We start from the raw sequence: 27,480 nt of genomic DNA, 5'->3' as shown, positions 1-27,480 counted from the left end.
TCAATAAATACGATCGATTGATTCGGATTGGTTTCAGTCAATCAGTAGTATATAGTGAGAGCTTAATATGTGCAAAGCACTGAATTAAGCACTTGGGAGAGTACAAAACAATAGAGTTGTCCATGAGGAGTTTCCAGACTAGAGAGGAAGACATTAATATAATAATAATGATAATAATAATAGTATCTGTTAAGCACTTAGTATGTGCCAGGCATTGTACTAAGCACTGGGGTGGATACAAGCAAACAAGTTGGACACAGTCCTTGTCCTTTGTGGGGCTAATAGTCTTAATCCCCATTTTACAGTTGAAGTAACTGAGGCACAGAGAAGTGAAAGCGACTTGCATAAGGTCACACAGCAGACAAGTGACGGATTCGGGATTAGAACCCATGACTTTCTGGCTCCCGGATCCATGCTCTACCCAGAGTAATTACAGATAATAATAATAATAATAATGATGGCATTTATTAAGCGCTTACTATGTGCAAAACACTGTTCTAAGCGTATATAAGTGCTGTGGGGCTGAGCGTGGGGTGAATATTAAATGCTTAAAGGGTATAGAGTTAAGTGCGTAGGCAATGCAGAAGGGAGAGAAAGTTGGGGAAAAGAGGGGTTATTCAGGGGAGACATGGCCTACTGGAAGGAGCACAGGCCTGGGAGGTAGAAGACCTTCGTTCTAATCCAATCTCTGCCAGTTGCCTGCTGTGTGACCTTGGGTAAGTCACTTAACTTCTCTGTGCCTCAACTGTAAAAGGGGGGTTCAAAACCTATTCTCCTTCTTACTTAGACTATGAGCCCCATGTAACACAGGGACTGTGTCCTACCTGATTAACTTGCATCTACCCCAACACTAAGTGCTCGACACATAGTGAATGTTTAACAAATTGCATAAGTAATTAAATAAATAGAGCTTTTGGGAAGAATAGTGGTCTGGTGTATGTGGATGGGGAGGGAGTTCCAAGGCACAGGGATGATTTGGGAAAGGGGATCGCGGAGAGATGGATGAGACAGAGGCACAGTGAGTAAGCGGTGCTAGAGGAGCAAAGTGTGTGGGCTGGGCTGTAGTCAGAGATCAGTGAAGTAAGGAAGGAGGGGACAAGCTGATTCAGTGTTTTAAAGCCCGAGGTAAGGAGTTTCTCTCTGATGTGGAGGTGGATGAGGAGCGGAGAAGCTGAACTTTTTTTAGTAAAAATATTTCCCCACAGGTTTCCTCTGTTATAGCTCTCTTCCTCCCTTCAGGGCCCTGCTGAGAGCTCACCTCCTCCAGGAGGCCTTCCCAGACTGAGCCCCTTCCTTGCTCTCCCCCTCGTCCCCCTCTCCATCCCCCCCATCTTACCTCCTTCCCTTCTCCACAGCACCTGTATATATGTATATATGTTTGTACATATTTATTACTCTATTTATTTATTTTACTTGTACATATCTATTCTATTTATTTTATTTTGTTAGTATGTTTGGTTTTGTTCTCTGTCTCCCCCTTTTAGACTGTGAGCCCACTGTTGGGTAGGGACTGTCTCTATATGTTGCCAATTTGTACTTCCCAAGCGCTTAGTATAGTGCTCTGCACATAGTAAGCGCTCAATAAATACGATTGATGATGATGATGATCAACATTCTGTTCATTCGGCCTGCTGAACTTTGTTTAAACCTACTGACTTGACCTAGGCTTTGACTTGAACTAGGCTTTGAGTTTCTATTTACCTTGACTTTTAGTGAAAAAAGGTTGGTCTGATGGCAGTGCACAACTTTGGAAAAGATAACCTGCATTTCTGTGAACTAAAACAGGGAATAAGTAAACCTTTACATTGAACTGATAAAAGCCTCTGGTTGTTCAAACAGTTATTGAGCACAGTCTTTTAGACTGTGAGCCCACTGCTGGGTAGGGACTGTCTCTATATGTTGCCAACTTGTACTTCCCAAGCGCTTAGTACAGTGCTCTGCACACAGTAAGCGCTCAATACATACAATTGATGATGATGATGATGATAGTTTATTTAATGGTATTTGCTAAGTATGTATGTGTCAAGCACTGTTCTAAGCTCTGGGGTACATACAGTCATCAGCATGGCCTAGTGGCAAGAGCACGGGCTTGGGAGTCGGAGGATGTGGGTTCTAATCCCAGCTCTGCCTCTTGCCTGCTATGTGACCTTGGGCAAGTCACTTCACTGGGCTTCATCTGTAAAATGGGGATTAAGACTGTGAGCCCCGTGTGGGAAAACCTGCTTACCTTATATCTACCCCATCGCTTAGACCAGTATTAAGCGCATAAAAAATGCTTTTATAATTATTAGTCATCAAATCAAACACAGTTCCTGTGTTGGGGGTTCACAGTCTAAGTAGGAGGAATAAAAGATAATGAATCCCCCTTTTACAATTGAGGCAGCTGTGGCACAGAGAAGTTAAGTGACTTGCTCAAGGACACACAGTAGGCAGGTGGAGTTAGAATTAGAACCCTGGTCTTCTGACTCTCAGGCCTGTGCTCTATGCCATGCTACTTCCTCTATGATTGTAATTCTTGGTAGAATGGTAATAGTAATATTTATAGTATTTATTAAGCATTCACTAGGTTCAGTGAACTCTTCTCAGGCAGTACAAAACAGAGATGTGACACATTGCCTGCTCATATTATTAGGAATTAGTATAAGTGTATTAGCCAAACAGTGCAGGAAATCAGAGTCCTTAAGAAACCTTTGAAACAGGAAGAAAAGCCAGTGATGATCTTAATTCATAGTAAGGAATAAATAAAATAAAAATATCTGCCTTGCCAATAGATACCAATAGATAGAGCTAAGTGAAAAATGAGGTTAGATCGGGTAGACATCGAATGGGGTTAAAAGTCGTATTGCTGCAAAAATATGTCTTTTATCCTTACTGTAATTGGATAAACTGAACTGTTCTGTTGAGCTTTATAATTTCATTTCAATGGATGAAGTCATTATCCCTTAATTTTGAAATGGCACCAAAGAAATACTAACTAGTGTATACTTCAGAGTGTTTCAAGAATGCGGTCTGATTGGAGGGAAGATGAAGTCGTCAGTGATACACCCTGGCCTCTGACTCTGGAGAACTGCTTCAATAATCAATGGACTGGAGGGATCCAGCTCCTCTTAGGAAGCGTTTGCACCTTAAGTCAATGGTATCCACTCAGAAGTTTATAAGCTAAATGTATTCTTTTGAAATATTTGTAGGTCAGATAGTGTGGAAAAGGAATACTCAGAGAGTCTTGATCTTGGAGGAGGGAGGTAGGAAATAAAAGCCAAAAAGGGCCTGATGTTTGTCCCCAGTAGGGAGTTGGAAGCTGCATGTGAAAAAGAGGGGGTGATTTTCCAGAACTCAGAACTTCCCATGGAAGCGGATGCTTTCTGAACAATCAATCAATCAATCAATCAATCGTATTTATTGAGCGCTTACTATGTGCAGAGCACTGTACTAAGCACTTGGGAAGTACAAATTGGCAACACATAGAGACAGTCCCTACCCAACAGTGGGCTCACAGTCTAAAAGGGGAACAGAAAATAATAATAACGTCATTTGTTAAGCATTTACTATATGCCGAGCTGTGTACTCAGCACTGGGGTAGACAGAAGGCAACCAGGTCCCACATGGGCCTCACATGAAGATGAGGAAACTGAGGCACAGAGAAATTGTGATTTCCCCAACCTCGAACGCAGGACCTTGAACTCCCAATAAGGTGCTCTTTCCCCTAGGCCACGCTACTCCTCAACTCCCGACACACCCCAAGTGAATTGGTGCCTTAACCAGTGAAGAGGAACGGTCATGGAACCATGAGGCAGTGGAATCTCCCATTAAGAATGACGGACAAACCTCAGCTCCGAAACCGCAGGATCAAGAACTTAAATGAGGAATAGATTAACTTGCTCACGGCTTGGGCAGTGCCATCTCACTTCTCGTCTCATTAGTCATGTTTCTGCCGGGTGGTTTAGTGCAAGTAGTGAGGAGGTAGGGAGAAATGCAGCGTAGTCCAGTGGAAAGAGTACGGGCCTGGAGTCAGAGGACCTGGGTTTTAGTCCTGGCTCTGCCATTTGCCTGGTGCGTGACCTTGGGCAAGTCACTGAACTTCTCTGTGCCTCAGTTTCCTCATATGTAAAATGGGGATTCAGTGCCTGTTCTCCCTCCTGCTTAGGCTGTGTCCAACTTGATTACCTTGTATCTACTCCAATGTTTAGAACAGTGCTGGATGCATAGTAAGCACATAACAAATATAACAATAATAATAATAAATTTCCACAAGGGCAGGATGCACGTATGGCCACCAAGTGCCAATGTAGCCTCAACCCAACATTTTCCCCACAGCCCGGCCTCAGTATTCCCTGTTTTTTTGCTTACCATGTTAGCCTGTTCTTTTTCAGGATTTCTGCTGGGCCTGGTCCCCTGGCGAAGGATGGTTCTTAGCCCCGAAAGCTTCACCACTTTTGGCACAGCCCCAGCATTTCCCTCCTTGCAGACGTGAACGAGAATCCAGGTTTCTTGATTGCCAGGGCCTGGCTCTTGCCCTTGGACCAACAGCCTGGCTGCCCCTGACATTAGAGAAATAGTCTCCCACCTAGTGCGGTTCCGGAGCTAGCTCAGAGTTCTCTGCCCAGATTGTGGCCCCAAGCTTCTCCATAGGCTTTTCCCTCATCTCCTTCCACCAGCCTCCATCAGCCTCTGACGGTCCGCTGGGTGAAGCGTGAATTTCCAGTGTGGCGCCGACTCCAGGATCTGTCCCGGCTAGAGAACGGTTCCCCACGGGCCTTCAGACCCACCACCCCCTCACACACAGGGTGCAGAGTGACTGTCACCCTCTCTAGACAGTAAGCTCGTTGAGGGCAGGGAATGTGCTATCAACTCTGCAATATTGTACTCTCCCAAGAGCTTAGTACTCTGCTCTGCACCCAGTAAGCACTCAATAAATACCATTGATTAATTGATCGATTGATTCTTCAGCCCCAGATTGTTCTGGCTTCTGTTTTATTCCCCAACACCCCTAAGTGCAGCGTGGCTCAGTGGAAAGAGCCCGGGCTTTGGAGTCAGAGGTCAGGGGTTCAAATCCCGGCTCCACCACAAGCCTGCTGTGTGACCTTGGGCAAGTCACTTAACTTCTCTGAGCCTCAGTGACCTCATCTGTAAAAATGGGGATTAAGACTGTGAGCCCCACGTGGGACAACTTGATCACATTGTATCCCCCCAGCGCTTAGAACAGTGCTTTGCACATAGTAAGCACTTAACAAATGCCATTATTATTATTATTATTAAGTGAATTGTGAAAGCCCCACCTTCAAAACGGATATATTTAGCATCAAAAAAGCCCAACCCAGGAAATTCCAGAGTCCACATGATTGTCACAGTCAATCAGTCAGGGAACGGGTCTGCCAACTCTGTCTGCCAACTCTCTCCCAAGCACTTAGTACAGTGCTCTGCACACAGTAAGTGCTCAGTGAATATTATTGATTGATACTGAGCTCAGAGCTCTGGACTAAGCACTTGGGAAAGCTGTGCCCACAGTAACCACTCACTAAACATGATTGATTGACAATATAATTGGGTTGGTAGATGCAATCCCTGCCTACAAGGAGCTTACCGTATCTAGGAGGAGACAGATAAATAGATTACAGATAGGGAAAACAGTAGAATATAAGGATATTTACTTAAGTGCTGTGGGGCTCAACATTCTTACAGGGTATGCAGCCAAATGCATAAATAATATATAATATATATTTGTATATTTAGCCTATTTTTTTGTTTTGAGACCAAGGATTATAGGTAAGATGGCAAGTATTTGCTACTAAGTATTTTATTAAAACAGAAGGGAGGACGGGGAGGGGAAATGGCTCCGCCACTTGCCTGCTGTGTAACGTTGGGCAAGTCACTTCACTTCTCTGGGGCCTGTTACTTTATCTGTTAAAATGGGGATTGAGATTGTGAGCCCCACGTGGGACAGGGACTGTGTCCATCCTGATTTACTTCTACCCAGCCCAATGCTTAGGACAGTGCCTGGCACAAAGTAGGTGCTTAATAAATATTATTATTATTATTATTATTATTATATGAGGACTTAGGGGAGCCATCTCAGAGGAGATGTGATTTTAGGAGGCTTTTGAAGGTGGGAAGATGGTGATCTGTCAGATAGGAAGGGGTGGAGAGTGGTTCTAGGCCGAAGAGAGGTTGGGAGAGCTGGAGGCTAGTCTGATATGAGAAAAAGTTGGGTCTTTGGGATACCCAGACTCCCCAAACTCTGGTTGCAGGCACAAAAAACTCGGGTACATTTGCCCAGGAGATCCAAAAGGAAATGAATATGCCTGGCTCACCACCTGGCTGCTTCCAGGATTTCAAATGCTGTCATTAAAAAAAAAATTTCCAAACCAAACTTTAGGGGAAGCAGGCTCTTGAAGCCAAATATCAGTCACTCAGGACTTTGAAAGCACCTGTATTGGCTGTAAATTCAGTCATAACTGTGTCTCTGAAGAATTTTGGCCAGAGAATTAGGAAAGTTGTGGGGTGAGCAGGAAAGAGTGGGGGAAAATAATAGAATGTGCAGTCAGGTATCTAGAAATATTTAAATAGCTAATATTTGGTCTTGTGAATAATTAAAATATTTTTTGCTTAATCTAAAGCTGTTTTGAGCAGTTTTGTTAAACACTCTGAAGTTTTGTTAAATTATCTGAAGTGTCCAGTGTCCAACTATTCCAAGCTGGTATTGAGGAGTCTGTGACATAAATCCTGAAACTAAAATGGAAATTTTTCTTGCCTTAGGCTGAAAAATGGTTGCTTTGAAAATGTATCTTTATCATCATCATCAATCGTATTTATTGAGCGCTTACTGTGTGCAGAGCACTGTACTAAGTGCTTGGGAAGTACAAGTTGGCAACATATATATATATATATATATATTATCTTTATCCTATTTTTTGTCATGAGAGTGAGGATTTTAGGTAAGATGGCAAGTATATGCTACAAAGTATTTTATTAAAACAAGGTTTAAAAATGTGTATGTTGGCCCTGTCTTGTATAACCCGGTCACACAACCCCTCATCGAGAACAGAATTCAGAGTAGTAACTTGCAGTTACTCTCAACTTCTTTTGAAGGTTTTGACCGAGGGAAGGATGATGCCCTGCAGAATAAGGAAGATTCATCGCATACTATCTCAAAAAGCAAGGTCAGTACACCATTGTTCCTAATTAATGTTGTATATCCAGAGCTACCAAAAGGGCCCTTCCTGCAGTTTGGTGGTACCACAGAATGGAAATGCACAGAACAGTATTTCTCTGCCACGAAGCTTTAAGTGGGGAATTCTTGTAGTTAGTCTGTAGGTGGTAGGACCAGAATTGGTCCAGTGATCAGGAGAGGAGGTAGTAGAACAGAGTGTCTGCTGCTGAGGGGAAAGTCAGTGACCTTCCTCAAGGCATCCTGACAGTGATGAGGCATAGAGATGATGGGTGGTGGGGAGGAGGTGGCTTCTTGGCTACCCTAAACTACAGTGCTCCGAGAACAGGAAGATAGTACGCCAGCGCTGTGGAGTTTCTGTCCTTCCAAGTAACAGAGGTGGTGGTATTTGGGTTTACGATCTCCTAGATCTGGAGGGGGTGATGGGGAGAGGGCCAGGACAAGGAGAATGGTGGCATAGCAATGGGCCAGAAGGATAGGCGGGCTCCCCAGGGCTTCAGGTAGCAGAACCGGTAAGAGCACGGGCTTGGGAGTCAGAGGTCTTGGGTTCTAATTCCGGCTCCGCTACTTGTCAGCTCTGCGACTTGGGGCAAGTCACTTAACTTCTCTGTGCCTCAGTTCCCTCATCTGTAAAGCAGGGATTAAGACTGTGAGCCCCATGTGAGACAACCTGATTACAGAACAGTGCTTGGCACATAGTAAGGGCTTACCAAAGACCACCACCATCATCATCCCATGGTGCGGGACCCCTGAGGCCAGGCTTTGTTGGGTAGGGCCAGGTGGTTCGTGGTTCACGGTGGGTGGATGACTCGGCAGCTTTAGGAGGCCCGAGGCAGAGCAGCTCTGTTGGTGACTGACCTCGGAGTCTCCCGTCATCAATCGTATCAATCCCAGGCCCCGGGAATGGTTTCCGGGTAGCACTAGTGAGCCGGGCTCTAGGTGGGCTTTCTCACGGGAATGGGGGTAGCACACTCACTCCTCTTCGTGGCCCTGACGCTCATGGGTCCTCCCAGCTCTGGCTGTACATCAGTTGTGGCTGCCACAGCTGGGGCTCCAAAGTGCCTCCTTCCCCCAGGAAAATGACCAACCCTCCCTAGCCCACGGTGCTTATGTATACATCTAATTTTATCTGTATTGATGTCTGTCTCCCCCCTTCTAGACTGTAAGCTCATTGTGGGCAGGGAATGCCACTGTTTATTGTTGTGTGGTGCTTCCCAAGCTCTTAATACAGTGCTCTGCACACAGCACTCAATAAGTACAATTGAATGAGTGAATAACTTTTTCCCCTCTTGTTTTGATGGAATCCATGTTTATGAGCTGTCAGGAGGCATCAAGAAAAGACCTATCATGTGTAATGAACAAATGAATGCCTAAACTAGCTACTGAGGCAACAGTGTGTATTTTGATTTAGTAATAATAATAATCATGGTATTAAGCGCTTACTAAGTGCCAGGCACTTTGCTAAGCACTGGGGTGGATACAAGTAAATAGGATTGGACACAGTCCCCGTCCCTCGTGGGGCTCACAGTCTGGATGCCTTTCCCAAGGTCACTCAGCAGGCAAGTGGCGGAGCCGGGATAATAATACTGTGTGGCACATACTATGTGCCAAGCACTGTTCTAAGCACTGGGATAGATACAAGGTAATCAGGTTGTCCCATGTGGGGCTCACAGTCTTAATCCCCATTTTACAGATGAGGTAATTGAGGCACAGAGAAGTTAAGTAACTTTCCCAAAGTCACACAGCAGATAAGTGGCGGAGGCCAGATTAGAACCCACGACCTCTGACGCCCAAGCCTATGCTCTTTCCACTAAGTCACGCTGCTTCTCCGATTAGAACCCAGGTCCTTCTGACTCTCAAATCTATGCTCTATCCACTAGGCCACACTATTAAATGTTTTCCTAATAGTTTCCTGTATCAGTAAACTAACTAAAATATATAGAGCCCTTCCTCATTGTACTTCCAAAGAAATATCCCTCCATCTCTGACTGTGAACACTAAACAGAAAAGCCTAATTATCAGACCATTTACCCAGTTTTTAAAGTCAAATGTAATTTTAGAAGGTGTCAGCATTATACAGTGTAGCTTCAATAGTTGATAATCTCATCAAATAACATAAAGCCTCCTTGTGTCTTGGTATTTTAAGCACCATTAGTTTTCTGAACATCTTAATATAATTACAGTCTGAATCCAAGCTCTACAATGGCTCAGAGAAGGACATTTCATCTTCAAGCAAGCTTACAAAAAAGGAATCTCTTAAGGTGAGTCAGTTCTAAAATAATCATGGAAAGTAAGTTCTTTCCCCCAAATCAAAGCCACAAATTGATATTACCTGACTGTCTAAAGATAGCCTTATGTATATGTCGAGTAAGTAGCACAACCTTTGAATCCCTTTAAGAGCAAGAAGTTGATTGTGTGAGAAGATAGCTGGGTGTAACCTTGTTCCATTAAAAGGTGAAAATTGATGTTAAACCTTCAGAAGGAATGAATTACTGGAAGTTGAAGTAAAGAGGACCTAAACCTAAGCTTTACTATTTTGCTGCTTCTTCCCATCCCTGATTTCCAATGGCATGGAAGGCATTTTTTCTCTTGTGGTAAAGGCTTGTGTAGCATTGTGTTAGTGGGTCATCTTCATAATTCCAGGTTTTTGATGTGAAGGACTAGTGAGAAGATTACTTCAGAAGAAAAGGAGTGCTGGTAACAGATTAGCAAATATTTTTGTTACTTCGGTACTCTCATTAATAAGAGCAATATCTTGGAGTTATTTTGTACATTTTGCCCGTTCATCTAGTACCTTACCATATTCCATTATTCCACATGATGGGGAAATAGGGTAAGATAAGATCTTATGGGGATACTGAAGCATAGAGAAGTTAGTCACTTGCTCATAATAATACATTGACTGAGTTGGAGAGCTGGTACTGGAAATTGTATTTCCCCATTCCCAGCCCATTGCCTTTCCCATTAGATTTAAATATCTTTCCCAGATTCCCAATTCTATCTTGTAGAAGTCTAAAAGTTTTAGTGATTAGGAAATCAGACCATGGTTCGAGGCAATGGCTAGTCTTATTCATAGAATCAATCAGTGGTCTTCATTCGGTGTTCACTGTGTGCAGAGCACTGTACTAAGCATTTGAGAGAGTACAATGCAATAGAATACGTAGGCATGATCGCTGCCTTCAAGGAGTTTACAGTCTAAAGGAGGAGCTAACAATCTAAAATGAAAAACTTTGCTCAAAGGAAAGATGATGAACCTATTATTATTATTAATAATAATAATAAACACTTACTATATGTGAAGCATTATTTTAAGTGCTGAGGTAGATTTAAGTTAATCAGGTTGGCTACAGTCCCTGTCCCACATGAGGCTCCCAGTATAAGGTAGGATTTAATCCCCATTTTACCATTGTGGAAACTGAGGTATGGAGAAGTTAAATGACTTGCCAAAGGTCTTATACCAAGCAGTTGGCAGTCAGGATTAGAATCCAGGTCCTCTAACTCCCAGTCCCATGCTCTTTCCACTAGGCCATGCTGCTTCTCAGTGGTTCCATTTACTAATTGTTAAATTAAATGCAGGCCCTTGGGTCATTGAGAGTGAAGAGACAAATGTTTACTACTACTGTTGCTCCAGGAAAGCCATGTCAGAGTATCAGGGAGCAAACACATTTGTCCTCTAAGAGAATTGGGGTTTCGATGTTATTTCTTTGGGTACTGTCTGTTTTTTTAGGGTAGTGAAAAAATATGGTAGCACTTTTTGAACACCTAACACAGTGGATTAGGAATGAGATAGTATTAGCACCATTAACTGTAGCATTTTATTATTTTTTGGACATTTCTCAGAGTGAATTACCTTACTCTGAGGTACGTTAACCATAAAACCCAAAGTGTGATAAGCTTCAATTTCAATTTTATTTGGAAGGGCAGAAAACACAAGCCAAATAGTGCGTTCAGGTGCCACTTTTGTTAAACCTGATCTCTGAGGAATATGAATCTGTTTACTCATGTACAAATTAAAATAACAGTAGTAATTATGATGCTTGTTAAGTGTTTGCTCTGTGCCAAGTACTGAAGTAAGCAATGAGGTAGATACAAGTTAATCAGGTGGGACATAATCCCTATCTCACATGGGGCTCACAGTCCAAGAGGAAGGGAGAACAGAAATTTAATCACCGTTTTACAGTAAAACACATGCAAATTATGTTAAATGCATAATTATACATGTATATTATACAAAAAAATGAATAAATCAGATAATGGGATACCAAAACTTCATCACCATGATTAGTATTTATTCAGCACTGTATTAGGCACTTGGGAGAATAGGAGCTTCCAGTCAAGTGGATGTGACAAGCAGACATGAATTATAAGCATTAAATAGGAACAAGAATAAGAATAGATCTAAGAATGATAAAAACTATAGTGGTAAACATTTCCAAAGCTGAAGGATCACAAGAAAGTCTTGACCTGAATGAATGGATTGACCCTAATTTTCGTTTATTTGCTCACCTCAGAAGTGACAAAGTAAAATCTTGACTCTATCAGAATGAATATATTCTGATATATATTCTATATGATATATGATTCTGATATATATTCTATATTCTATGAATATATTCTATATATATATTCTGATATTCATTCAAATTCTGTGTATTTCCTTGGCATCCCCATTTTAAATCTAAGAAGTTGAGAACATTATGCTTCATGTTTTCCTGTGTTTTTTTTGTGGCTATTATGATCTTTTCCTACCAATTTTGAAGGCTTTATTTGTTCCAATGTCCTTTCCATGTTCTTTTTGGGAAACAGGTGCAGAAGAAAAATTATAGAGAAGAAAAGAAGAGAGCCACAAAAGAATTACTCAGTACAATCACAGACCCTGCCGTGATTGTTATGGCTGATTGGTTGAAGGTCAGAATTTGTGCATGACACTAGATATGGAGCTATAGCAGCTGCTTGCTGTTTACCTACCAGAATAGTTAAGCTAAAAGTCGTAGAGGATGGTTATTTTTTCCAATGGACGAGAGGCTATTAATTGTATCCCAGAGGCCTTAGTGTTTCGCTCTCAGTGGGCCAGAGGGTGTTCTCAGTACTGCTAGCCATTACGATTCCTTTGAGTGTCACTGGAGAATGAAAACACCAATCAACTGAAGTGGCTGCAGATTTATATGTTGTTTGTAGTGAATTTTATTTTTCACTTATCAAATGATTCAGAAATCCCAAAGAGAACACACAAATAAGTTTTAATATATTGATGTATAAAAACACATTTGTGTATTCTGTTTATAATAAAATGTAAAATAAAAATTTAGTAAAAAGTAAATAGACCAGGACATCATCATATGATGAATATTTTCTTTAACGCACCTTTTTGTGATAAAGTGTCTTCTTCCTGTTACTCAGGTTTTCATACCTTAAACCATGTATTGTGTATAAGAAATGCATTCATTCATCCTCATTTTAGTATCAGAGCAATTTAAAAAGAATCTGAATGGAGGATAAGAATCCTGTGTGTAATTAAATGATATGCCTGAGTTTAGAGACTGTTCCTTACAGTGCTAATGAGAAGAATAATTTTTTGTTTTGTTTTTCTTTAATGGTACTTGTTAAGCACTTGCCAGGCACTGTAAAACCACTGAGGCACTTTTTCTCATTTCTGGTATAATTTGAACTTATCAAACTCTACTTAGGCGTAGCACTTGAGGGACAGTAAACCACAGCTGCCTTAGTTAAGAGTTTTACCAGAGTCACAGAGTACTATTGTGCCTTTTCCTGTTCTAGAAAATCTTGAATTTTAATATCTGATTTCATCATCAATTTGTTTTTTCCTAGTATTTCTCATGTAAATACTGAAAAATGTCCACATTCCTTACAGCTCATTTCCCTTTCTCCAGATTCGTGGAACTCTAAAGAGCTGGACCAAGCTATGGTGCGTGTTGAAACCTGGAGTGCTGCTGATTTACAAAACCCCCAAAAATGGTCAGTGGGTGGGGACCGTGCTTCTGAATGCCTGTGAACTCATTGAACGACCATCTAAGAAGGATGGCTTTTGTTTCAAGCTTTTCCACCCTTTGGAGCAGTCGATTTGGGCAGTTAAGGTAAATAAGTAGATATTCTCTTCTATTTTAGTAGACTTTCAACCAGTCAGTAGTCTTTACTGAGTGCATACTTTGTGCAGAGCACTGCATTAAGCTCTTGGGAGAGAACAATAGAGTGGGGTACATGGGCCCTGCCCTCAAGTTGCTTAAAGACTGTATTACTGTGTAGAATGTATCTGCCTGTGAGCATTCTAATGGCCAAAAGAAATGGGATTAAATTTAGCTGCTGCAAGCACCAAGTAATATTTTGTAATGTGTAAACTTTCCATATTGAGTCTTCACTTGTAGTAATAGTATTCAGGAAGTGCTTACTGCATGCAGAGCACTGCTAAAGAGTATACAAGTATACACGCGTAATCCATAATGCATCTGAAACGTGTTCCTTGAAATTGTTGACTGTAAAGTGACTGTATTGTGGGGTATGCCTTCCCATAGGCGGAAATGTTATAAATTGGGATCTATTTCAGAACCCTGGAAAATTAATATGAAATTCCTATCCATGTAATATTCTGTATATCACTCAACTATATTTTACAATCGAAGTAATTCAAAGCATATCATCACACCATTAAATAAGGAGTTGTGATGTTATTAGTCATTGCAGGAAGCTGCAGAAGTAGCTGACTGGCACTTAAAAGCTTTAAAAAAAATTCATTGAGAAATTAGCCCAATATAAGTTGAACAGCAGTACTCTACATCATATAGCATCTTTGAGCAAGCTAGGTCCAGAAGGGCTTTGCTTATACTGGAACATTTCTCGTAATTGGATATTCTTCAGTCATTTTTAACAGTTTTTCTGTTTTCTTGAAAATTGTCGCAAGGTTTATTAATCCAAAAGTCTTAGCTGGAGGTGGATCTAAATTCCTAGTTTTAGTGACAGCCATGACATCTCTTCTGCTGCTGCTGCTGCTGGAGCATGGATTTCTCCATTTCACCTGAAAGTGGCACAGAAACAAAGTGAGGTAGAAGGGGCAGAGATTTTAGATAAATTGAGTCAGCCTCCTCTATGTCTCCACAATTCTCAATCGCCTTCACGTGAAGGAAAGAAGCCGACTTCTAGGTTGCATTTGTGGGTGGGGAAGGGAAGGTGGGGAGTGGTAGCAACTGAATGAGGGTTTCTCCAAAAGCAGCCCAGAATTGAAGCAGAAGAGCCAAAGTGGAGAAACCAGGCTTTAAGTTAGTGTTTGGGGAGGGGAGTCTCAGCAGTAATGGTGGGCAGGGCCTGAACTGACTCCGCAGTTATAGTGTGTGACGTATCTAAATTTTACATGTTATTGTTGTTGGTAACTGAGGATACGCATACATTAACCAGATCATCTAATACTTTTTAGATACAAAATAATTTAAGTGGTAGCCCTAGAGTTATATTCCAACCTTTTTGTCGATCAGCCAGTCGTATTTATTGAGCACCGAGTGCAAAGCATTTGGGTGGATGCAACAGCAAGACCCACATCAAGGAACTGACGACCTGTTGGGGGAGACAGCTGGGGAAAACATATAAGGGGAGCAGATTCAAGAATAAGGGAATATCAGGTGCCAGTGTTCTCTATTCACTTTGTTGCCCATCCTTCTTCTCATATAGACACTTACTCTCGCTGATCCACCCTTTCATTCTCTTGAAGCAATCTACCACTCTCGTCCACCTTCCGTTTTACCCACCAGCACCCTTTACCCAGGAAAGAAAGTTGCAGTTAGGAGCCCTCCTTTTTTATTAATATCTGCATGAGAGTCACTGTTGGCTAAGAACAACGTGCCTATCAATCTATGATTTTAACTTTATACACTTTGGGGCCCCCAAACAAAGGGAACAGTTGTTTTACTTTTCTTTAAAGTTCTTGAAGACTTTAAGGTCCTCAGGAAAGGGGTTCTGTACAAAAATGTATTGTCTTTTCAAAAGGGGAAAGAATACAAGCCCATCAGTGAATCAATCAGTGGTAATTATTGAACACTTACTATGCTTGGGGGAGTCCAGTACAACATAGCATTGGTAGAAACTTTCCCTGCCCACAGTGAACTTTGTGTAGAGGAGGAAACATCAGTTACATAAGGAATTTACAGATATATACATAAGTGCTGTGGGGATGAGGGTGGGGTGAATATCAAGTGCTTATAGGGTACATTTCCAAATGTGTAGATGCAGAAGACAGAGGGAGTCAGGGAAAAGAGGGTTTCTTCCCTCTTAGAGGAGATGTGATTTTACTGGGGCGGAGGTTGGGGTGGGAGGAATAATGGTCTTGCTTATAGGGAGGGGAAGGGATTTCCAGGCCAGAGGGATGACGTGGGAAAGGGGTCAGCAGCAAGATAGATGAAATTGGGGCACAGTAAGCAAACTGGAAATTGAAGACCAAAGTGTTTGTTTGGGCTGGGCTGTAGTAGGAGATTAGCGAGCGGGGATAAGGTAGGAGAGATCGAGCCAGTTGGCAGCTTTAAAGCCAGTGGTAAGGAGTTTCTATCTGATGCAGTGATGGAGGTTCTTGAGGAGTTTGATCTATTGATATTTTAGATGTAGGGTGTTTTTGATTTAAGAAAAAATATCTTAATGGTATTTTTGAGAGCTTACTGTAGGCAGAACACTGTCTTAAGCACATGGGAGAGTACAATACAAGAATTGATAGACATGATTCCTGTACATTCTAGTGTTCTCATTCAATCAATCAGTCATCTTTAGTGAGCACTTACAGTGTGCAGAGCACTGTAATAAGCCCTTGGGAGAGTACAGTATTATAGAGTTGGGAGACATGTTCCCTACCCACAGGGAGTTTACAGTCTAGAGGGGGAGACAGACATTAAACTAAATTGCGGCTAAGTACGTAAATGCTGAGAGTAGGGTGAATGAAGGGTACAAATCCAGTGCAAGTGTAACAACATAGAAGGAAGAGATGTTTTTAAATACCAAAACAGCATCCAAGTTGGAAATAAGAATCATACTGTGCCGTGCTAAATGTCTAAAACCCAGACAGGGTAAACCGAAATGAGTGGTGTTCATCTACGTGACGATGTGCCAGTTGACAGCAGGTCGGTGGGTACCACTGAGCTTATGATGCTGAGTAACTTGTTTGTGAACAACACAGTTTTCTCCGTTTGGGCGAGGGACTAGAAGATGTCCCATCTTCTCTTTACATTATAATGTACACTATAGACTAGAAGACTTCTCTCAGCCACAGCCTTTACAGGATAAAACTTTGCCATCAGCAGGTCATCTGAAACACCAAACACGAATGACTGAATCATCTTTTTATTGCAAAATATCTCATTATCACCACATTCACCCAAACATTGCTGACAGAGAAGGGTAGAGCTCTTGTGAAAGCTTTATTCTTTCTGTGTGTTATTAAATATCCCTATGTTCTAGAGCTTGATTAAATCATGAGAACTTCAAATTCATATGTGTTTTGTTACCTTCAAGGGTCCTAAAGGTGAAGCAGTTGGTTCCATCACTCAGCCCTTACCCAGCAGTTATTTGATCATCCGAGCTGCTTCCGAGTCAGATGGTAAATAAGCTTTTTGTTTGGTTCACCTTCAGGTTTGTAGGAGTTTCTTTTCTCCTTCAGGAAATTTTAACTTTTAGCACCCAGATTTGGTTAGATGCTGCTGTTAAAAAAAATCCATTAGAACAAGGGCATCACTAGCTTTGTAGATAAACTAAAAAAAAAAATTATTTGATCTTTCTTTTTTAGCAAGTCAGTGCCTAAAAGGTAAGAAGTGTCATAGCCTAGTGGAAACAGCATGGGCCTGGGAGCTGGGTTCTAATGCCGCTCTGCCAATTGCTTGCTTTGTGACCTGGGAAAGGCACTTAACTTCTCTGTATTTCCATTTCCTCAACTGTAAAATGTGGATTCACTACCTGTTTTCCCTCCTACTTAGACTGTGAGCCCCATGCAGGACAGGGACTGTGTCTGACCTAATTAACTTGCACCTACCCCAGTGCTTAGACCAGTGTTTGACACATAGTAAGCACTTAACAAATACTGTTTAAAAAAAAGTTAGGTCACAAAGGGCAGTGAACTAGGAGTTTTGACTTCTGTTTCTTGCTCTTCGACTTTTAAAGCAAGTTTTTAAAAAAATCTTGTTTATTTAGTGCTTACTATGTGCCAGGCGCTGAGGCATGTACAAGATAATTAGGTTGGGCACCATTCATGTCCCATGTGGACTCCAGTCTTAATCCCCTTTTTACAGATGAGGTAACTGAGGCACAGAGAAGCCAAGTGACTTGCCCAGGGTCACACAGCAGCCAAGTGGCACAGGTGGAATTAGAACCCAGGTCCTGTGACTACAAGGCCTATGTTCAATCAATCAATCAATCAATTGTATTTATTGAGCGCTTACTGTGTGCAGAGCACTGTACTAAGCGCTTGGGAAGTACAAGTTGGCAACATATAGAGACAGTCCCTACCCAACAGTGGGCTCACAGTCTAAAAGGGGGTCACTCTGCCTTCCCTATTAGACTGTTTTGTTAAGGTCTTACTGAATTGAGACTTTTAATTCAAAGTAATTTTTACCATAATTTACATTTTATCAAATATTCATATTCATGAAGTTCACAATTTAAGAAGACTTTTCTGTTTACATGTAAGGTGAAATGCAAACTAAATTATTGTGTTCTCTACACATAACATATTTAGGCTTAGTAGCTCAATTAAAAAATATATACCCTCAGTTTTGCCTTTATCAGGGAATTGGGGAACCTTCTTCCAACAATACGTGTCCAGATACACTGTGACCTGGTTCCAGAAGAAGCATCTATGCTTGTTCACATGACCTTGGGCAGGGGATAAATGCTTTAATACAGGTTTTCCTTAACGCAGTCCCATGCTGTAGTTGAACCTTGATAAATGCATACAGAATTGTGCTTACAATGTAAAAATTGTCAAGAAATTCCCTTGCCTTTACCCCTGAACTTAAAATCTTGTATAATGAGTTGTCTTAATTTAGGAACCTTTATTTAAACTGAGGCTAGTTTAAAAAAAAGAAAAATCTCAATTTTCTTTGATTTTTCAAACTACAATTTTTTGACATGCCTCAGTTGCAAAATCAGTTTGGGACAGTTGGCATAATACATTTGGCTAATCAGCTTTCTTCTGTATTTGAATATGGGGTTTTCCCCCCAATACTCATGGTTTTTAAAACATTTAGAATATGATATTTTGCCCGAGTTATGACATTTAAAATACAAACATTGCTGATAAGCAGTTTTGGTAAAGAATGCATTTCTCCATTTTTAGTTTTTTTTCTGATTGTGAATAAAATGCAGTCAGAAGCTCCTTTCTAAAGCAGTTTATATTTTTACTTTGTAAATATATACCTAAAGCTTTGTATCTCCACTAAGCAAAATGGCACTAGTCAGTAACATTGTCACAGTACCAGAGTTTCCAGAACAAGTTTCCTTTTCCACATTTTATACAATTTTCTGCATATTAAACATATTTCTGATATTTGTGTGACTTCTGGCAGCTAGAATTTCCCGTTGCTCTTGAAGACTAAGTATGATATTTAAGACATATGATACTGTTGCTATTTAGCAGGGTGAAGTTGTTAAAGATAAATAGCCCTCTTTCTGCAGTTTCGAGCAGGTTTTTTTAAAGGTGTTCTTTGCTATCTCTTTTTTTTTAATTATTTTTGATCCAGAAATGAGCGGGACATGGCTTGGGTAGAGTTATCTCAAAACATCAATAGCATCTAGCATTTTGTCTGTAGCAGGGAACTAGCCCTTTTATTCCTCTATGTGACTTTCTATATAAAAATGGACAAATGGTTGGTCCCAAGTACTGAGAGCATTAGGTGCTGCCGTATGGTTTCATGCATTTGTGCTTAAAATAAGTGGCCCCTAAATTTAGGTAGAATAAGTAAATCATTGCGAGAACAAATTAAGCTCAGTTCTTTCCTCTGATTTTGAGCTATCCCTATGTTAGCAAGTTCTTAAGGCCGTCTCTCAGATTATCCAATGCAGTAGTAGTAATTGTAATGATGGATATAATCATTTAGATTTTACTCTCTGCCCAGCATTTTGCTAAGTGCTGGGGTTGATATAGTATATGCACATAAGACGTAGTCTCTGTCCACAGGGGCTTTCAGGGAGAATGGGTATCTTACTGCTCGTTTACAGATGAGGAAACCGAGGCACAGAGAAGTTAGGGGACTTTCCCCAGCCTCACAGCAGGCAAGAGGTGGAGCTGGGATTAGAACCCAGAACTCCCAAGCTTTTGCTCTTTTCAGTAGGCCATGCTGCTTCTCATTGTGCATGTGGAATGCAACTGAACGAAAGCACTTCCAACCCCTACTACTGCTTCTCAGTGGCTTTGGGTAAAGTCATAGGTCAAGACAGAGGTTCAAGAAACCCCCAAAAAATCCAGGGAAAAATGTCTTGGAGAATTTCTATAGAGCCTGGCCACACCTTCCTTTAGACTGCATAGTTCAGGCACGGGAGGGGTGACAAATCTTTCACTTAAACCCAATGTAGAATTACACGGAAAGTTTCAAAGATAAAAATGTGAATTTCCCAGAACAGTAGACTGCATATTCTGTTGTTAAGGCTAAAACTGTCGAAATAATAAGGATTTAAGTCTTTGAACTTGTTGGAGTTTAGGTCTTACGTAGACCTTTTATCTTTGCCTTCTAGGCAGATGCTGGATGGATGCACTGGAGCTGGCTTTGAAATGTTCGAGTCTTCTCAAACGGACAATGATCAGGGAAGGGAAAGAGCACGACCTGAATTCTTCATCAGACAGCTCTCATGTGACTTTCTACGGTTTACTGCGTGCCAACAATCTCCATAGTGCTGAAAATTTCCAGTAAGTAGCTACCACCACTAAAGTGTAACATGAGCATGATTGATGGATTGATCATTCCTCGTGGAAAGGGGCCCAACTAGAGTTCAGGAACAGTTGCTGACTAGGACTTGCATGCCCTTGCTCTGGATTCCTGTATCTCTTTTTTTTTCTTGTTCTTCTTTAGAGCTGAGACTTTGGTGAGGTTTTCATTTTGACCTAGTCTCTGTTTTGGCTATGGGGAGAATGCTAGATTGAGGCTTTCGGGTCACCATTGTCTGCTGGACATCCATTCATCCATCTCCTAACAAGGATGATTTTTCTTGAATAGGATCCCTCTCCTTGCTGGGCTGAAAGCATTCCTCTTTCTATAGGTACGTGTACTGGCTGGAAATCAGAGGCCTTACTGTTACTGGCTCTGTTCTACTCCATTCCCGACCCATCTCCAACCGATAACACACAATACCATTTACTAAATGCTTGCTTTGTGCATGACACTGAAGTAAGCACTGGGGAAAATACAACAGAGTTGTAAGATAACTCAAGGAGCTTACAGTCTAGTGAGGAAAACAGTCAGCAGACAAACAGGAGGAAGAAGAGAATGGAAAACTGGATATAGAGACATTAGAGAAAGCCCCACATTCCACATAAGTCAGTTAGGCTAAAAGCATTATGATGAAAAGAGCTGGGGCAAGAATGCAGTCTTGCCTGACAGTATTTTTGACAACAAAGGTAGTAATAATAATGATAATAATGTATTTGCGAAGTTCTTACCATGTGCCAATCTCTGTACTAAGCATTGGGGTACATACAAGTTCAGATCAGACACATTTCCTTCCCTAAATGGGGCTCATCATCCAAGTAGGAGCGGGAACCAGCATTAATCTCCGTTATAGAGATGAGGAAACTGAGGTAGAGAGAAGTTCAGTGTCTTGCCCAGAGTCACACATCAGGCAAGTGATGGAGTCAGGATTTGAACCCAGGTTTTCTGATTACCAGGCCTGTGCTCTTCTCCAAAAGACCATGCTCTTTCTCCCACATATCTAGAAGTAGCTTTGATCCAGAAAGCCGACTGTCATTCAGATGCTCCAAGCATTTCCTACTCTAGTAAGCACCCCGCAGTTATTGCCCCATCCTCCTCCTACCAGTCTCTCCAAACTCCTTACGCAAGTTTTCTACACCCACTGTCTCCACTTCCCCCCATCCAGTTCTCTCCTTGACCCCTTCATAGTTGGAAGATAAATTCCCAGACCTCAAGGAGCTTACAGTCTAGCGGAGCGAAACAGTCAGCATACAAACAGGAGGAAGAAGAGAATGGAAAAATGGATATATGGATTTTGGAGAAAGCTACACATTCCACAGTCAGTTGAGCTAACATCACTTCATGGAAACTACCCTCTCTAAAATCACCATTGTCCTCCTTCTTGCCAAGTCTAACCACCTCTACTTCATTTAAGTCTTTCTAGTCCTTTCAGCTGCCTTTGACACTGTGGACTACCTCCTTCTCCTGCAAACATTACCTAACCTTGGTTCTCCTCCTGTCCCTTCTCTGTCTCTTTTGTGGGCTGCTCTGGTGCCTTTCACCCCATAACTGTAGGAGTTCCTTAAAGCTCAGTTCTAGGTCCCCTTCTGTTCTCCAGCTACCCTCACCCCCTTGGAGAGCTCATTCACTCCCATGAGTTTAACTACCGAATCTACCTCTCCAGCCCTGATGTCTTTCCCTCTCTGCAATCTCAGAGGTCCTCCTGCTTCAGGACATCTCTACTTGGCTGCCTCACCAACACATCAAATTTAACAAGGCCAAATCAAAACGCTTCCTCTTTCTAGCCCAAACTAGGGTTCCCCCTGACTTTCCTATCACTGTACATAGTACCACCATCCTCCCTGTCTCACAAGACCATAACCCTGGCATTATCCTCAACTCATCTCTCTCATTCAACCCACACATTGCTTTATCCTTGACTCATTCAACCCACATACTCAATCTGTCACAAAATCCTGTCGGTTCAATGTGAACAACATTGCTAATATATACCCTTTCCTCTCCATCCAAACTGCTACAGTGTTCATCTAAGCTCTCATCATTTCCCACCTTGACTATTGCAGCAGCCTTCTCTGCATCCTATTTCTCTTCTGTCCAGTCCATATCCAGTCCAAACTTCACTCCGCTCCCTGGATCATTTTCCTGAAAAAACACTGTCCACATCTCCCTACTCCTCAAAAATCTTTAATGGTTACCCATCCACCTCTGCATCAAACTCCTTACCACCAGCTTTAAAGCTCTCCCCCACCTACCGTACCTCACTGTTTTCCTAATATAACCCAGCCCACACACTTTGCTCCCTTAACGCCAACGTACTTGCTTTACCGTGATCTCGTCTATCTCACCACCAGCCCCTTGCCCACATCCCCCCCTGACCTGGAACTCCCTCCCCCTCCCTAAACGACAGACCATCGATCTCCGAACTCAAAGCCCTACTCAAGTTAAGCCCTCCACCCCACCTCCCCACCGCCATGTTTGGGAGGGGGCAAAGGCGAAGCGCATCTGCGCAGCGCGGAAGTGGGCTATCACCTCCTTTGTTCCCCACAGCACCTGTGTGTATATATATATATATATATATATATATATATATATATATATATATATATACATATATATATATATATGTTTGTGCATATTTATTACTCGGTTTATTTCACTTGTACATATTTATTCTATTTATTTTATTTTGTTAATATGTTTTGTTTTGTTGTCTGTCTCCCCCTTCTAGACTGTGAGCCCGCTGTTGGGTAGGGACCGTCTCTATATGTTGCCAACTTGGACTTCCCAAGTGCTTAGTACAGTGCTCTGCACACAGTAAGCGCTCAATAAATACGATTAAATGAGTGAATTGAGTGGCATTCCCTGACCAAGCCCTTATTTCCCCTATTCCCTTTCCCTTTTGTGTCGCTTATGCACTTGAAAGCATTTATTCACCCCATCGTCAGCTCCACAACACTTATGTACATATCTGCAATTTATTTTAATGTCTATCTCCCACTCTTTGTACTCTGTGTGCGGTAAGCACTTAATGGTATTGATAGATTTAGCAAGCAGTAAGCGTTCTGTCAAGTACATACTTATATAGTAGAGTATATAACTTAACAGGTGAATAAGTGCTGAGGCAGTGGTATGATCTGTGATGGAGAAAAATGAATCAGGGAAAGCTTTCTGGAGAATATAAAATTTCCAGATGGCTCTGGAGATCGGGAAGCCTGTGTTGTCAATTAGAAGGGGCAGAGATTTCCAGGCAGGAGAAATCAATCAGTGGTACTTACTGAGTGTTTTCCATGTGCAGAGCACTGTAGTAAGAGCTTGGGAGAGTACAATATAACAGAGTTGGTAAACATAATCCCTGCTGACAATGAGTTTACAATCTAGAGACAGATGTTAATATAAATAAATTAATAATATAAATACTCGGATTTGCCCTGGGGACTGGTGAGAATTGTCAGCCCAGCAGCCGCATCTATGCAGAATTTCCACTCCTGAGCTGTAGTGCACTAAATGCAGGCCGGTGGCCCTCGAGCCTGTAACCCGCAAGATTTGGAGTGGTTTAATGGATTGCCAAACAATCCTGGAACTGGCTGTGGGTGGGTTGATGACAGTCCCCTCAGACCTTTGCAGCTCTGATGGCGCAGGCCAGGTTCAACCCGTATAAGACTCTCTGGTCGTCTTAGTTTGCCATTTCAGTTCCACTGACTGTATTCCTGCCCTAGCTCTCTGCAGTTCAACAATGGGAAATCAGTGAATCGATGGTATTTAAGTGCTTGCTCTGTGCAGACCACTGTACTGATATTGCATTTATACTGATCTCCTTAAAATCTCCCCTTTTCCTCTCCGGTCCCTTGCCTCTCCTGCTTCTTCTTCAGCTCTCCCATCTTGCCCAGCAGTGTCTCAAGAGGAGATCTCCTGCCTTCTCTCAAAATCCACCCCCTTCTCCTTCACCAACCCCATCCCCTCACACCTTATTAAAGCACTTGCCCCATCCCTTCCCACATCCCTGATGGCCATCTTCAACTGTTTACTTTCCAATGGCTTCTTCAGTCAATCAATCATATCTGAGTGCTTACTCTGTACAGAGCACTGTACTAAACACTTAGGAGAGTAGCAGAGTTGTTAAGGCACGTTCCCTGCCCACAGCAAGCTTACAGTCTAAAGGGCTTTCTTCGTGCTTTCAAACGTGCTCATGTTTCCTCTATCCAAAAAAACCCCTCCCTTGACCCAACATGCCCTCCAGTTATTGCCCCATCTCCCTCCTACCATTCCTCTCCAAATTCCTTGAGCGATTTATCTACACTTGCTGTCTCCAGTTCTCACCTTGACCCCCTCCAGTCTGGCTAACACCCCCTTCCCTCCGCAGAAATCACCTTTCAAAAAACTCACAAATAGTCTCCTTCTTGCCAAATCCAACAGCCTTTCCTCCATCTTAATCCTCAGTTTCTCAGCTGCCTTCGACCATGTTGACCATCTCCTTCTGGAAACCTTATCTTACCTCGGCTTCACTGACACTGTTCTCGCCTGGTTCTCTGCCTAAATATCTGGCTGCTTATACTCAATCTCTTTCTCAGGCTCCTCCTCTGTTTCCCACCCACTGTCTGAAGGGGTCCTTCAAGGTTCAGCTCTGGGTCCCCTTTTATTCTCCATTCAGCTACCATCTCTCTCTCTCTGCGGATGATTCCCAAATGTACATCTCCATCCCTGATCTCTCTCCTTCTCGGCTGTCTCACATTTCCTCCTGTCTTCAGGACATCTATACCTGGATGCCCTGCCGACAGCTCAAACTTACCATGCCCAGAACAGAACTCCTGATCTTCCCACCTGGTGACTTTCCTACAAATGGAGACAAGAACCACAGTTCTTCATGTCTCACAAGCCTGTAACCTTGGCATTATCCTTGACTCTTCCCTCTCATTCAATTTATGTATTCAATATGTTACTAAATCCTGTCAGTTCAACCTTCACAACATTGCTAAAATCAACCCTTTCCTCTCCATCCAAACTGCTACCACTTTAATCCTCTCCCACCTCGATTACCATTTCAGTCTTCTTGCCGACCTCCCTGCTTCCTGTCTCTCCCTACTCCAGTCCATACTTCACTCTGCTGCCTAGATTATTTTTTGTCTATAAAAATGTTCAGTCTGTGTTTCCTCACTCATCAGGAGCCTCCAATGGTTGCCCATCCACCGCCGCATCAAACAAGATTTTAAAGCACTTTGGCGTTAAAGCACTCAATCATTGCCCCTCCTGCCTCATTTTATTGCTGTCCTAACAACCCAGACCACACTCTGTTCCTCTAATGCCAACCTACTCACTGTACCTCCATCTTGTCTATTGCTGTCAACCTCCCACTCGTATCCTGCCTCTGTCTTGGAACCCTCTCCCTCTTCTTATCCAACCAGTGATCACTCTCCCCATCTTCAAAGCATTACTGAAGGCATATCTACTTCTAAAGGCCTTCCCTGACTAATCCCTCATTTCTTCTTCTCCCTTTCCCTTCCACTCCACCCTTTCCCTTGTATTTGCACCTTTTATTCACCCCTCCTTCATCCCCACACTACTTATGTACATAAGTCATTTATATATATTAATGTCTGTCTCCCCCCGCCCCCCCCCAGACTGTAAGCTCACTGTGGGCAGGGAACATGTCTACCAACTCTGTTATATTGTACTCTACGAAGCACTTAGTACAGTGCTCTGCACACAGTAAGCACTCAATAAATATGATTGAGTGAGTGATTGATATGGTTATAGTATAACAGTTGGTGAATATGTTCACTGCCCACCAGGAGCTTACCGTCTAGACCTGTGTGGACCTGAGGTTCTAAGAGGACAGGATATTGGACTTCAAGAAGTTAGTTCTAACATTGGAGGCTGCCGGGAGCTGTTGAAAATCAACTGACCAGATCTGGAAATCTGTCTCCCCCACTAGAATGTAAACTCCTCGAGACCAAGGATCTTGTCTCCTCTATTGTATGTTCCCAAGGGCTTATTAGAGTGCTGGGCACAGAGTACGTGCTCAATTAATCCAGTTGATGGATGTATTCCGTTAGTGTCGATTGATTGATTGTGACGATGATGCAATCTCCCATCGAAAATGAATGAGCCTCTTACCCATTATTTCCGGGGTCTTGAGGGGCACGTAGAGGTCAAGACAAAAGGCCCCTGGATGACCATTAAGGTTAGCTCTTGTCACTGTTCGTTGCTTAAAGCTTCCTTTGACCCATATGTTTTTCTTTCCTGAAATCCCAAGTTAGGCTTTCCTGGCACTGTGATGCTCTACGTCGCTTGTGCCACCCTTTCCCAAGCACTAGTGTCATTGGAAACATCTTGAGGCTGGCCATCCTAAGGTTGGCCTTCTGTCTTTGAGTCTGGCCAGGGCTGGAGCGTACTGCAGGATTAAGCTCTCCATCAGAAATTGTTTTGGGTGTCCACTTATCCTTCAACCATGTTAGGTGGCCTCATCCTCACAAGCTGAGCTCTGATTGTTAGCATGGCAGGACCCCAGTGTTGGCGATAAGCTCTGGTCATTTAATTGGTGGCAACCCACCTTTACCAGGGTATGTGGAACTGGTCGAGTTGTTTAGTGTGTTACGGTGCCCAGGCCTCCCAGCTGAGTAGCAGTAAAGTGATGCCAGCTGTACTGTTAACGTCGATCTCTCTCTCTCCAGGCTGACTCCTTTTTCCTTCCAGAGCCAGTGGTACAGCTTTCCAAAGTCTGTGCTGGCTGCCGGGTTGACACAGCCTGTTGGAGCATCTGCTCTATATGAGGACTTTTTGTTAGCGCATGCCACCCAAGTCACAGATTTTTTGATAGCTTTAAGCCACACACCTTCGACAGACTCCACTGGAGCTGGGGTTAGCGTGTTGGGCTTCAGCTGGAGCCTGGCTTCTGTCCTTTTCACACTTGTTTTCAGCCCAAAGCATTTGGCAGCTTGTGTGAATCATTCCCCACTTCAGTCTATACTTCAGTCTGCTGCCCGGATTATCTTTGTACAGAAACGCCCTGAGCATGTTATTTCCCTCCTCAAAAATCTCCAGTGGCTGCCTGTCAACCTATGAATCAAGCAAAAACTCCTCACTCTCGGCTTCAAGGCTGTCCATCACCTCACCCCCTCCTACCTCACCTCCCTTCTCTCCTTCTACAGCCCGGCCCGCACCCTCTGCTCCTCTGCCACTAACGTCCTCACTGTGACTCATTCTCACCTGTGCCGCCATCGACCCTCGGCCCACGTCCTTCCCCTGGCGTGGAATTCATTCAGTCGTATTTATTGAGCGCTTACTATGTGCAGAGCACTGTACTAAGCACTTGGGAAGTACAAGCATGGCAACACATAGAGACGGTCCCTACCCAGCAGTGGGCTTACAGTCTAGAAGGGGGAGACAGACAAAAAAAAAAACATATTAACAAAATAA

At 42.5% G+C, this 27,480-nt stretch overlaps 1 protein-coding gene across 4 annotated transcripts in view; it reads left to right on the top strand.

The window, feature by feature from the left end:
- The window catches only part of OSBPL8 (oxysterol binding protein like 8), a 234,558-nt gene that overhangs the window by 158,677 nt on the left and 48,401 nt on the right, over window positions 1-27,480 (top strand). For all 4 annotated transcript variants that reach the window (XM_038756016.1, XM_038756014.1, XM_038756015.1 and 1 more), the window contains 6 exons: window positions 7,087-7,157; window positions 9,349-9,426; window positions 11,972-12,073; window positions 13,057-13,260; window positions 16,667-16,751; window positions 19,877-20,048. In XM_038756016.1, coding sequence (XP_038611944.1) covers window positions 7,087-7,157; window positions 9,349-9,426; window positions 11,972-12,073; window positions 13,057-13,260; window positions 16,667-16,751; window positions 19,877-20,048 — 712 coding nt within the window. The remainder of the gene's footprint in view (window positions 1-7,086; window positions 7,158-9,348; window positions 9,427-11,971; window positions 12,074-13,056; window positions 13,261-16,666; window positions 16,752-19,876; window positions 20,049-27,480) is intronic.

This window comes from Tachyglossus aculeatus, chromosome 14 (genome assembly GCF_015852505.1).
Source record: "Tachyglossus aculeatus isolate mTacAcu1 chromosome 14, mTacAcu1.pri, whole genome shotgun sequence".
Classification (NCBI taxonomy): domain Eukaryota; kingdom Metazoa; phylum Chordata; class Mammalia; order Monotremata; family Tachyglossidae; genus Tachyglossus; species Tachyglossus aculeatus.
This window is presented reverse-complemented; position numbering and strand designations above follow the sequence as displayed.